General features: G+C 39.9%; 1 protein-coding gene across 7 annotated transcripts in view; it reads right to left on the bottom strand.

The window, feature by feature from the left end:
• Window positions 1-13185, bottom strand: part of LOC140201238 (tRNA (32-2'-O)-methyltransferase regulator THADA-like) — a 424035-nt gene that overhangs the window by 172841 nt on the left and 238009 nt on the right. For all 7 annotated transcript variants that reach the window (XM_072265008.1, XM_072265009.1, XM_072265010.1 and 4 more), the window contains one exon: window positions 7303-7471. In XM_072265008.1, the coding sequence (XP_072121109.1) occupies window positions 7303-7471 (169 nt within the window). The remainder of the gene's footprint in view (window positions 1-7302; window positions 7472-13185) is intronic.

Here is a 13185-nt window from a genome sequence, read left to right as displayed (position 1 = left end):
CTGACCCTTCCAACAGTCAGGGAAGCTTTCATAAAAGATGCTGTACGAGTAAACAAGACAGAGTAGAATCGAAGCCAAAATGTTTTAATGCAAGCAAAAATCCTGTTAGGAAGTTCAGGTCTGATCAAAAAATTGGTTCCATTTTCCTCCAGGTTAAATCTATTTTTATCCGAACACCACTTTTTTTCAACATTATATGCAAGCACATCTAGGCCATGGTCTTTCAGATAAAACCATAAAAGCATGTTTTGCACAGTCTTGTAGTCTGTTAACACACAAAAGAGCTAATTGAAAAAGGCATTACTGGGCTGTCGGTGCCCATGAAAGCATGTGCCAATAACAGTGGGTGCCTTCAGGAGAGGAGCGGGGAAAAAAATGAGCTTGAGAAATAAAACTACACATTATATCAACCATCCATTATCCTCCATATAATTAACATCTTTGCTGCATTATTCTCTGTATAATTACATCCGAAAAGGCTAAAAAAATTTGAACCTTTAATTTAGAAACATATGCTTCAAGAAACACTGCAAACTAAAAGTCGAAATTAGGTTAATTACTACTGCATAATTCATACTTAAAATCTACCCCATGAAGTCTATTGGGCACCACGGTATCATAGTGGTAAGCGCAAATTTATTACAGTTCAGAGTGTAGGAGCTCATGTACGACCTCCCCATGAAATTTGAGGGATTTCTTTCGGTCCTCCAGTTTTGTCCCACAGGTCAAAGACATACTGGGCAGGTTAACTGGTCATCGTCAATGGTTCTACGATTGTCAGGGTTAAACCAGGGCTGTAGGGGGTTGCTGGGTAGTATGTCTTGAAGGGTTGGAAGGGCTTACTCTGCGCCGTATTTGTAAATAAATATTAACGATAAAAAACATTTTCAATGAACACTTATTCAAATAGTAAATAATGTGCTGCCAATGACAACAGCATCAGTTCACTTATAAAAATTCAAAACATACAGTGAAAACGGGTCTTTGTGAAAGACTGAAACAAACCTGGTCACAGACTTTCATCACAAAATCTAGTCTGTGCTCCATTGAGAAACATTGTATAGTCTGGAAACACCTCTTATGTCAATACCAATTACTAAAATACAATTGCAAATGTCACTCTAAAAGTAGCTTGGGGTTTTTAGTCCTTATGGCCAGAGCTTTGATTTATTGCAACATTAATATTGATATCCTCAAATACTATTAAATAAACTCAGAATATAAAAGATGCCTGGGGATGGATTTTAGAGGGACAATGCCATTCCTAGTGAAAGAAGATTTTATGTATTTTATGATATGAGCAATGTTAGCTTGTTTACTTTCAATGCCTGTCCTTAGTTGCTGGGGACATTGAGTATTCTCCTTGAATGTGACTATATCATGATAATGATTTTCCAACAATGACATAGAGTAGAAAATTCCTCCCTGGCAATGAAACAAGAATACCATGCATGTTCAGAATCTGATAAATATCCAACTATTCAAATATTAACACAGCTCGCCTCTTTGTTACTATCTTGTTATCTACATATGGATTTCTTCAAAACAGAAGAATCAAAATTGTGTGCTATTCTCATTAGAAATGATAACGAGTATATTAGTCCACAAAGAACTGGATCCAACAGCATAGCATTGAAAATTAAATAGCTTGTTGACAGAGGCTGGAGTCACGAACAAGAATGGACACTCAAGCAAATTAAAGTCACCAGCCAAGGAATCCGCAGCCATCAGGGTCAATGCTCTATCCCTACTTAAACAATGGTGGGGGATTGTATTGCAGACAGTAAGGGCCTGCAAAGAGGATTTAATATTATGTTGAATCCATTTCATGAAGAAAAAAGTTCAACCTGAAGTTCAAAGTAAATTTATTATCAAAGTACATACACACGTCACCATATACAACCATGAGATTCATTTTCTTGTGGGCATACTCAATAAATCCATAATAGAATAATAATCACAATTGAATCAACGAAAGATTACACCAACTCGGGTGTTCAACCACTGTGCAAAAGTGAACAAACTGTGCAGATACAAAAAGAAAGAAATAATATTAAATAATTAAGCAATAAATATCAAGAACATGAGATGAACAGTCTTAGAAAGAGTCCATAGGCTGTGCAAACATTTCAGTGACCGCTCAAGTGAAGTTGAGTGTAGTTAGCCCTTTGTGTCCAAGAGCCTGATGGTCGAGGGGTAATAACTGTTCCTGAAGCTGGTGATGTGAGTCCTGAGGCTCCTGTGCCTTCTTCCTGAATGGCAGCAGCGACAGAAAGCATGACATGGGTGGTGGAAGTCCCTGTTGATGGAGGCTGCTTTCTTGCGACAATGCTTTGTGTAGGTGTGCTCAGTGCTAGGCTGGGCTTTACCCATGATGGCCTGGGCCATATCCACTACTTTTTGTAGGATTTTCCATACAAGAGTATTGATGCTTCCATACCAGGCTGTAATGCAGCCAGTCAATATACTCTGCAACATACAGATGTTTGCCAAAGTTTTAGATGTCATGCTGAATCTTCACAAATTCCTGAGGAAGTAGAGGTGCTTCATTTGCAATTGGATTTATGTGCTGGGCCTAGGACAGGTCCTCTGAAATGATTACACTGAGGAATTTAAAGATGCTGACCCTGTCCATCTCCGATCCTCTGATGAAGACTAGCTCATGGACCTCTGGTTTCCTCCTTCTGAAGTCAATAATCTAATGGTTTCACAGTCCCAATGCAGTGCATTTCTGAAATTACTGGCTAGTTCTTAAGCTATGCATGTTAAATACTTTTGGAGTTAAAAGATCCCTCCAGCCAAGAATACAGACACACCCTACCTCCACTTAACAGACATTCATAGTCACAAGGTAACTTGTTCTTAGTACAAATTGTAAAAACGTGTTTCTAATTTTTCTAATAGAGGGAAAATAAAGGGCATACTTAGTTATCTTCTTTGAATGTGGTTGACTCCTGGCGGTTCTCACTACACACCCTTTCCTCGACATAGCTGCCAAGATCAGACAGGGTTGCCGTATGTACAGACAAAGAACTGCAATTCCAGAAGGACCATTCATTGGAAATTAAACCAAAGCTCCTCTATTGGGTAAGCTGAAGATCACATGAAATTATATGAGAAGCTGGAAAGTTTGCTAGTGTTCTGGAACTTATTCATCTCTCAAACTTCAAGAAGCTAATTAAACAACAATTTACCTAATTGCTGCAGGATTAATGGCTGCTGTGTGCACGGTTAATGGCAGGACCCACAAGAGTGATGATGTACACAGGACCTCAGGCTACAAGTCCTGAGCTCCCTGAAAGTGATTGTGCACAAGGCGCGCATGAAGGCATGCTTGGCTTTATTACTCACAGCACTGAGTTCAAGAGTCAAGATGTTGTCTTGCAACTTTATAAAACTTTGGTTAGGCTGCATTTGGAGTACTGCATTCAGTTATGGTCACCCCCTTATTGGTAAAATGTGGAGGCTTTGAAAAGTGTGGAGAAGAGGTTTACCAGTAAGCTGTCTGGATAAAGAGTTGGTGCTATGATGAGAAATTGGAGAAACTTGCATTGTTTTATTTGGAGTGGTGGAAACTGAGGGGAGACCTAATAGAGGATTAAAGGAATATCAGAGGCATGGATATAGCAGATAGCCAGTATCATTTACCCAGGTTTGAAATGTCTAATACTACAGGGTATGTACTTAAGGACAGAGGTATTACGTTCAAAGGAAATGTGTGGGACTAGTTTTTTTTGCACTCAGTGATTGGAGGATTACCAAACACACTGCTTGGGTGGTAGCAGAGACAAGTACAACAGAGACATTTAAAAGGCTTTTAGATGGGCACATGTGTATGTTGAAAGTAGAGAGATACCAACTTGTGTAATTTAGTTCAGTACTTAAACACCAGTTTAATGAGTTTGATGTAACTCCATGAGCCAAAAGGCTTGTTCCTCTGGTACAGTGTCCTATGTTCTATTTATGCTCTAAATCAATTTGAAACAATCTAGTTGGTAATAGATTTTCAAGTAACTCTATTGATAAGAAGTTTCATTCACATTTGTGCAATCCATTTGCAAATGTATGGCACCAGTCAGGATGGCAGAACTGTCAGTTGTGCCTAATTTTAACAAAAGGCAAAATAACAGCTGGTGTTCATGACCCGGTGTCAACGAAGAATTTCATTTTTAGGGCAGAATGTAATGAGAAGAACATGGCTCTGCTTTTAATAGCATGACTCCATTTCCACCACATCCCTAGAACACTTAACATGAACACTTTTACGCTGCGCTTCCCAATGAAATGTAATTCAAGATTAAACAATTACACTCTGGATTGGCTCCAGTTCCATCCTCTGAATTAAGGTCAACACAGGTATTCCAAAGGCAGATGGCTGCCAACAGTGAGAGAAATGCATTTGGTGAGCAAATTGGTGAAGTTGATGTAGATGGTGGAAGGAACATTAGTGAGTAAACAAGTAGCCACTGCCTGCCCTTGTACTCTTTTCCAGTTCTATCATCTCCTGGGATGTCAGCTCCCGTCCATTGCTGGTCCCAGATCATCCAAGAACTTAACTACTCCATCAACATGGCCAATACTTCAATTGCCAAAATCTAAGCTGTAGAATTCCCTTCATAGACCTCTCCACTTTTTCTATGTGTCTCATGACACGCACTCAAACTTATCACTTTAATCCAGATTTGGCAATCTGCTGTAACATCGCAAGTAGCTTGGTCAAATTTTGTTTGATGATGACCCCATGACATACCCTTGGGAAGTTTTATAACATTAAAATTCTATATTAATACGAACAGCTGTTATTTACAAAAGTACAGTAGAATAATCTTTTTTTTCTGGTCTAACATTTACTTAGGGAAGGAAGAATAATGAGGGATCCCTTATGCACAAGGTGGTGGGTAAAGCTGAAATGAAAACTAGGCCGTGATATTACAAGGTGACCACGGGGTAACTAGTCACCAGTAATGGGGCAAAAGGTGATGCAATTAGGAACAGTGAAGTGGAAACACATCTACAAAGAAAGCTTGTGAGATACCTTACTGGCACAAACCAGATTGCTTTTTCAAGATCACCCCTGACACAATGTAAGGCTCCTCCTACACAACAGTCACGCCCGGTGGCGCAATAATATCAGTGCCGGACTCCGGAGCGAAGGTTCTGGAGTTCAAATCCAAGTCCGGTTGAGCGTCGAGCTAGCAACTCGGCCTCGTAAAAACAAGAATAGCTTGCTACAGAAACACCGTCACAACGGTGCCCTGATAACTCCACTGCTGAGTTAAGGGCTATTCTTCTTCTTCCTCCTACACAATACATTTTACAAATTTTTTAAACCAGAATTGGGACACCATACGTTAAATGCTTTAAGGTCACCAAGTGTAAATCTTAAGCTAGCAAAAGTAGAAAAAGATGATACACATTATTAAGGTGACCTTATAAAGAAATCCCCCATTACATAATTCACAAATCATAGTGTCATTGATACATAGAGTACTGCAGCAAAGAAGCAGACTTGTTGGCACATCTAGTTCATGCCAACCTGAACATCTGCCTAGTTCCATCTACCTGCACCCCAGACCATATCTCTTCAAACCTCTTCTATCTATGAGCCTATCCAAGTATCTCTTAAATGTTTCAATTGAACCCACATCTACTACTTCCGTTGGCAGCTCATTCCACACTCTCACCACATTCTGAGTGAAGTTTTCTATTTTACCTTTCATCCTAAACCTTTGACCTCTAGTTTTAGGTCTCACCCAGTCTCAGGGGAAATAGGCTACTTGAGTTCCCCTTATCAACAAACCTCATAATTTTGTACAACTTTAAAAGATTTCCCTTTATTCTCCTATGTTCCAGGGAATAAAGACCTATTCAACCACTCCCTATAACTCAGCTCCTCAAGTCTTTGTAAATTTTCACTACACTCTTTTAATCTTATTGATATCTTTGTGTAGACAGGTGACCAGAACTGCACAATTCAGCCTCACCAGCATCTTAAACAACTTCAGCATAACATCCCAACTCCTGTACTCAGTGCCCTGATTTATGAAGGTCAATGTGCCAAAAGCTCTCTTTATAACCCTATCTACCTGTGATGCCATTTTGAAGGAATTATGGACCTGTATTTACCAGTTTTAAGACATTTAAAATATCTGAGATACAGAGTAAAAATTTGCTCAGGAAATTTATGTAAATAAATAAATACGTACTTTATAAAAATTTACACTTTTTGACACGCACAGTCGAGGTGTCTTCGCATTACAGAAAATCACAATATAGATGGTTTTCTAGGAATGCAACACCCTGTAGCACAAGGGTCATCTGTGGTATGATCGTGGTTTGAAATGAAGGGAAGGCGGGTAGGTTTTATGATGTACACTGCAATGTGTTCTAACATGATTTCAGAATGTATGAATAGATTTGCAGTTAAACCTTGAAAGAGCCTGTTCTGGTATCTTTGGCTCCCCACCCAACCCTACATCACTCCAATAATATTAAAAATTAGAATTGCCCAAAATGAATACATGTACAGTTATCAGAGTGCACATATTGGTTATCAGCAACTGGATTGCCAAGGATTTTCTATTTATGAATAAGTGAATACATTTCCAATAACAGATGTTTTAAATAGCTTGAGGGCTAATCATGACACAGCCAGTTCTCCAACATGAAGGTAAGCATTTCCCTCTGAATGTTAGACTGAAATACATATGATTTACTTCATCCAAACTGCTGCTGGAGCTCTGGCAGTACATTTATCTTTTGGAGAAGGTCTCTGAAAAAGCCCATTTCTCACTCTAACCCTGCCTCTTCTTTCCTTGCGATAAAGCAGGCAGCTCAGCAGCTGTTATATATAGCACTACAGTCACTTTTACTAAACAATACTAAAAGCAGGAGAAATTATGACACATGATTTTGACTAAAAAATTAAGTTCCCCGGGGCTGTTTTTGGAAAAGGACTATTATCAAAGAGATTTTTAATCCTGTGGGAAGTATTGGAAATAAAATTATGTAAGAAACCATTGATTTGGATTTAAAATCCCCTTTAAATCACAGGATGGCAAACTGGCCATTACCAGCCCAAACGAAGCACTGTCTTTATTCATACTGCACATAACTTTCAAGTAAGTGCAGTCATATCCAGTTTTACACATTTCTAATATTTTTGATTGTCTCTATGGCTTGATTTAGATTAAAGCATGTAAAACATACATTGTGGTCCCTGCCATCAGGCAACCTGCTGATGACTGGTTATGGTGGTTATCAATCCAGCTCTAATCTCTCACATTTACTGTTTGCTCTTACCTGAAGCAGTGTCCCGTGGATCTGGTTCTGTCGTATACGTGGATCTGTGGGAGCCGGTAAGGTTTCCATCAAGGACTGTGCCATTGGAAGAATTCGATCAATTGCCACAAAGGGAACGAGGGCAAGAGCAGCCATCTCACGGGATCGATGCACAGGCGAGTGACCACATCTGCAAGAAAAAGACAATCTTACAGACTTGTTGTGAAACATGGACATTGTGTCTCATCTTGCACCAAGTACTAATGAATGACAGGTGTTTCTTAGAACAACTGGGATGATTTGGATACAAGTACTTTTGAATGCCAGAAACCTCATAAATTTTCACAGAGCTTGTTCATCAGTTATGATTTTCCAGCAGCACTAGTTTCATCATGTGTCCCTGTGAGCAGCCTGAGGATGCCCTGATACACAGCTGCTCATATTGAACCATGACAAGGTTCCTGGTACCCTTCTATAGACCTCCTTTATAAATTTACCGTCAGGTAGTTCATCCTCAACACAACCATCTCAAGTGCAACATGAATTGGGAGCATCTGTGCAATCATGCAGGAAATGTCATGTGGGGAAGGCCCCTCCCTCTGCCTGGTTTTGTTTGTCAAGTTCTGGTGATGAGGCATTTTGGCAAAGGATTTTGACAGTTTGCTTCAGAAACCGTCCCACAGAACCGATCATGTTCTTCTCCATGCTGAGCACTGCCTGCTGGACTTGTGGTCAAAGGTGCTTCTCTGAAGGAAATTCTCTATGAATATCGGGCTGTGTGGCAAAATCCAGCTGCATGGATTTCCCAGGAACGAGACTTGAACGCCAGGGACAGTAGAAACTCAGCACATTGTACACATAGTAACACTCGGTGTGTGCGTACTTTGGTTTTATGCACAGCCTGATGAGGCACAGACAAAACGGCCATTAGTACGAGAGCAACATTGGGTTTACTTTTCTTTCAGTTCTGTGGAGTTGTATATTGCAACCCACTGGATGTGCTCCACCGTGATCCAGATGAAACAGAAGTTGACTGCCAAAGTAAAGCATTGGGGTATGGGCCACACCTGACCACGTACAACAACACCAAATACACCTCACACCCGATAACCAAATTCTTGCCTATGATCAAGAGGAACCATCGCCCCAAATTTCTGATTTTTATTGATTGCTCAATTGGACACCCACAATGGGACAAGGTTTCGACTGTGACCATCAACCAGACTCCAGGTTAAAGTCTCTTTGAGCTGAACTCCCATAACAAACTTTTCCTGAAGGATGCATCCTTATGGCAGAGCACAAATACAGGAAGGTGCCTGGAAAGATGTGATGTCCCATATTAAAAAGAAGCATTTTTTTCCACTAGTGACAGTAACCATTGATAGTTTTAGTCATGAATACGTTTGGCAGAAATAAATTGGCTGTTTATTTGACCGAAATATGTGATGCCAACATTACTGCATTGCTGTTTTGCAATCAAAAGAAAAAAGCTGGAAATAATCAGTGGTCCATGTAGTATCTTAGTGAAAGACTAGTAACATTTCGGAACGCCTGAATGAACTTCTGTTTCATCTGTGGATCATGGTGGAGCCCATCCTATGGGCTGCAATATCCAACTCTCCATGGAAATTTGTCTGTGCCTCATCAGGCTGTGCATAAACCAAAATACGCACACACCAAATGTTACTATGTGCTGAGTTTCTACGTTCCCCAGTGTTCTGACAGATGAGCTGGGTCTTTTTCCTGGGAAATCCATGCAGCTGGATTTTGCCACACAGCCTGTCATTCATAGAGGATTTCGTTCAGGGAAGCACCTTGGACCACAAGTCCAGCAGGCAGTGGTCAACATGGAATGTCCTGCAGGCTCTGCTGGAGAAAGACAACAGATGAGGGATCTAATCAGATCCCTCCACAAATGCTGCCGGGGCTGCTGAGTACTTCCAGCATTCTTTGTTTTTAATTTCAGCTTTTGAACATCTGCAGTTTTCTTTTGCTTTCCAATTATTGTTTTGCAAACACTTTCAGGGGAATTTGAGCCACTTCCAATTTACACACCAATTCAATGATTTGTTTCCTGACATTCTGGATGACTCATCTGGTACTTTATGGAAAAGACAAACATATGGTTTCAGATTTTGTATCAGGGAAGAGGTGAGAAGCAGAAAGTGCTGAAAGGGATATCCGGGAAAGTCAAATAGACAGGACTCAAAATAATCATCTTATTTTAGAGAGGGGGAACAAAAAAGAAACAACCATAAACATTCTCATTCTAGCACCGTCAGCCACATACTTGCCAGTTCCTAAAATGCAATCTGGATTGAGAGGAGGTGTAGAAATACAATGCAAGAGGCAATATGCTCTGGGACAAGTGCTTTAACGCAAAGTAACAATGATTTTTAATATACAGTGAATTCTGGTTAATTGGGACACGCCAGGACCAGTACATTTTGGCTCAATTTATCGGCTGCCCCAATTAGCTGAAGTTTCATGGAAATAGTTAAAAAGGTACAAAAAAGATAAACTGAGTAACAAATACAGAAGAAATGAAAACACTACAAATACTACTGCAGTAAGATTAAACTGTAATAGTTCCTAGGAGGAACTTATCTACATCATGTTCTCTTGAATGTGAAGAAACAAAATCAGTAGACACCATGTGCAGAATTGACTGACTTCATACAATGCTGTCGGCAATCGCATCCTCCAAATCTTCATTTTCATTGTAACATTCAAGATGTTACATTCAAAGTTGAAACCTTCAAATGTTTTGTAGTTTCCAACTTGAAGAAGTGAAATCGTTTCATTTTCACTCCTGGACATTCCTGGCATCTCCAAGCCTGAATGTTTGAAACTGCAGTGAGCAAAACTTTTCTGAATTGTCTTACTGCTCATTTCCCACCAACTAAACAGTGACAAAAATCACTACTTTTTGAACACAAATGCACACAATTGGCACTATTTAAATCTATTGGCTCGGAGCACAGTGTTGTGTCTAATGGCCATGTGAGTGCGTGCAACTAACGCTAGTTGCAAGTCTCCTGCCCAACTAAATGGCATAGTGCCCCAAATAAGTGAAAGGAATCCCAGCTATTTTCTCAATGAACTTTTGTTCTTTAAGAATAGTCCTAAATAAGCGCCTGCCCTGATTAACCGATGGCTCAATTAACTAGAATTCATTGTAACCCATCACACTGTGGTCAGTGGTGACACTAAATGCCTAAGGATGAAAACTGTTCCATTGTACACTTGAAGATCAAAATTTCACACAAAAACAGCAGCTGGAATCTATTCTACAGATCACTACAGTGACCCAAATTGTAACGAATTATTCACTCAATTTCACCTTTGTTGATTCAGTTTTGTGAGACCACTAAAGGTTATTTATAACACAGTGGCATGCAGTTTGCTGGATGAATAAACAAGCGATGCAGTTCACGAAGAGTTAATCCCATAATCACAATCACTGCGATATTTTCCATTTAGTTAGCACTTTTATCCCCACATTGCTACACCTTAGTTACATTAGCTACATCAACAAGTTCTGCAGAGTTGGGAACAAAATTTAAAGCCAGCAGCATATTCAGGAATGACCAGATACGCTCCGTGACCTTTACTGGTGCACAGTTTCCCAAAGGGTCACGGATAAATAATGGAAAATGGGAACATAGCCAAGTGCTCTTGATCCAGAAACACTCCGTAGGAGGGCACTTTCCAAAGTGCACACGTCATTACTTACTGTAATGTAGAACACACTAGTGGATGTAAGATATATGTATCACTGGCAGATGCTTGACCAGATGACAAATATATTGCAGGCAGCCCAACGTTCCTTCTAATTTTTTTTACAGCTGTGAGGCACTTCAAATGTTTTTTTTTGTAATATACATACAAGGAATATTTAGAATAATAATTGAAAAAAATCAAATAGTTTTGATTTTATTTATTAATTGAAGGGTTATAATGAAATGCAGTACAAGAAAAATCTTCCACATTTCATAAACCTTTTCCAGCTGCCTCCAATTCCATCTGCATGACAATAAAGGTATGTGCGTGGGAGCATTTCAGATACTGCGCAGCCATGCGCCCATGCTGTTTAGAAGGAACAGTGAATTTTTTCAGTTTCTCACCACTACTACTTGTTTGTCTTCTATCCGTACCACCCCTATTTTACCATTAAACATAACAGTAAGTGTAATATAATTTGGATCATTTTAAATGACAATAACAAAGTCAATTAGATGGCAAACAAAGGAAGGATATCCTCGGGATGCAAATATACTAATATCATTCGGGAGAAAGATCCATGATCCTTTGCTCCCTTTGCCACGCAAACCCAGTAGCATGGTGGACTCCTAACTACCCACTAAAATGGCCAACAATTCAGAAGTTGTTAGGGAGGGGCAATAAATTTTGGTCATGCCAGATAAATCATAAGACCATAAGACATAGAAGCAGAATTAGGCCATTCAGCCCATTGAGTCTGCTCTGCCATTCCATCATGGCTGATCCTGGATCCCACTCAACCTCATACACCTGCCTTCTCGCCATATCCTTTGATGCCCTGACCAATCAGGAAATGATCAATTTCCGCCTTAAATATACGCACAGATGGCCTCCACCGCAGAGTGTGGCAGAGCATTCCATAGATTCACTATTCTCTGGCTAAAAAAATTCCTCTTTACCTCTGTTCTAAAAGGTCATCCCTCAATTTTGAGGTTGCGCCCTCTAGTTCTGGATACCTCCATATAGGAAACATCCTCTCCACATCCACCTTATCTAGCCATTTTAATATTTGGTAGGTTTCAATGAGATCCCTACACATTCTTCTAAATTACAGTGAGTACAGACCCAAAACTGCCAAACACTCCTCATATGTTAACCCCTTCATTCCCAGAATCATCCTTGTGCGCCTGCTCTGGACTCTCTCCAATGACAACACATCCTTTCTGAGATATGAGGCCCAAAACTGTTGACAATACTTCAATTTTCTGAAGCCTTACCATTATCTCCTTGCTTTTATATTCTATTCCCCTTGAAATAAATGCCAACATTGAATTTGTCTTCGTTACCACAGACTCAACCTGTAAATTAATCTTTTTGGAGTCTTGCACAAGAACTCCTAAGTCCCTTAGCATCTCTATGTTTGAACCTTCTCCCCACTTACATAATAGTCTACACTATCATTCCATTTACCAAAATACATTATCATACATTCCCAACATTGTCTCCATCTGCCACTTTTTTTGCCATTCTTTCAATGTGTCTAAGTTCTGCTGCAATCGCATTGCTTCCTCTGCACTACCTATCCCTCCACCTATCTTCATATCATCCACAAACTTTGCCACAAAGCCATCAGTTCCATTATCTAAATCATGGACAAATCATGTGAAAAATAGTGGTCCCAATACTGACCCCTGAGGAACAACATAAGTAATTTGCAGCCAACCAGAAAGGGCCACTCACTGCCTCCTGCTAGTCAGTTATCAAAGATGTGATAACAGCACATTTGGAAAGCGGTGAAATCATCGGACAAAGCCAGCATGGATTTGTGAAAGGAAAGTCATGTCTGACGAATCTCATAGAATTTTTTGAGGATGTAACTAGTAGAGTGGATAGGGGAGAACCAGTGGATGTGGTATATTTGGATTTTCAAAAGGCTTTTGACAAGGTCCCACACAGGAGATTAGTGTGCAAACTTAAAGCACACTATATTGGGGGTAAGCTATTGATGTGGATAGAGAATTGATTGGCAGACAGGAAGCAAAGAGTGGGAATAAACGGGACCCTTTCAGAATGGCAGGCAGTGACTACTGGGGTTCCGCAAGGCTCAGTGCTGGGACCCCAGCTGTTTACAATATATATTAATGACTTGGATGAGGGAATTAAATGCAGCATCTCCAAGTT

Source organism: Mobula birostris, chromosome 8 (genome assembly GCF_030028105.1).
Source record: "Mobula birostris isolate sMobBir1 chromosome 8, sMobBir1.hap1, whole genome shotgun sequence".
Taxonomy (NCBI): domain Eukaryota; kingdom Metazoa; phylum Chordata; class Chondrichthyes; order Myliobatiformes; family Myliobatidae; genus Mobula; species Mobula birostris.
The sequence above is the reverse complement of the archived record's forward strand: the minus strand, read 5'-3'. Positions and strand labels throughout refer to the sequence as shown.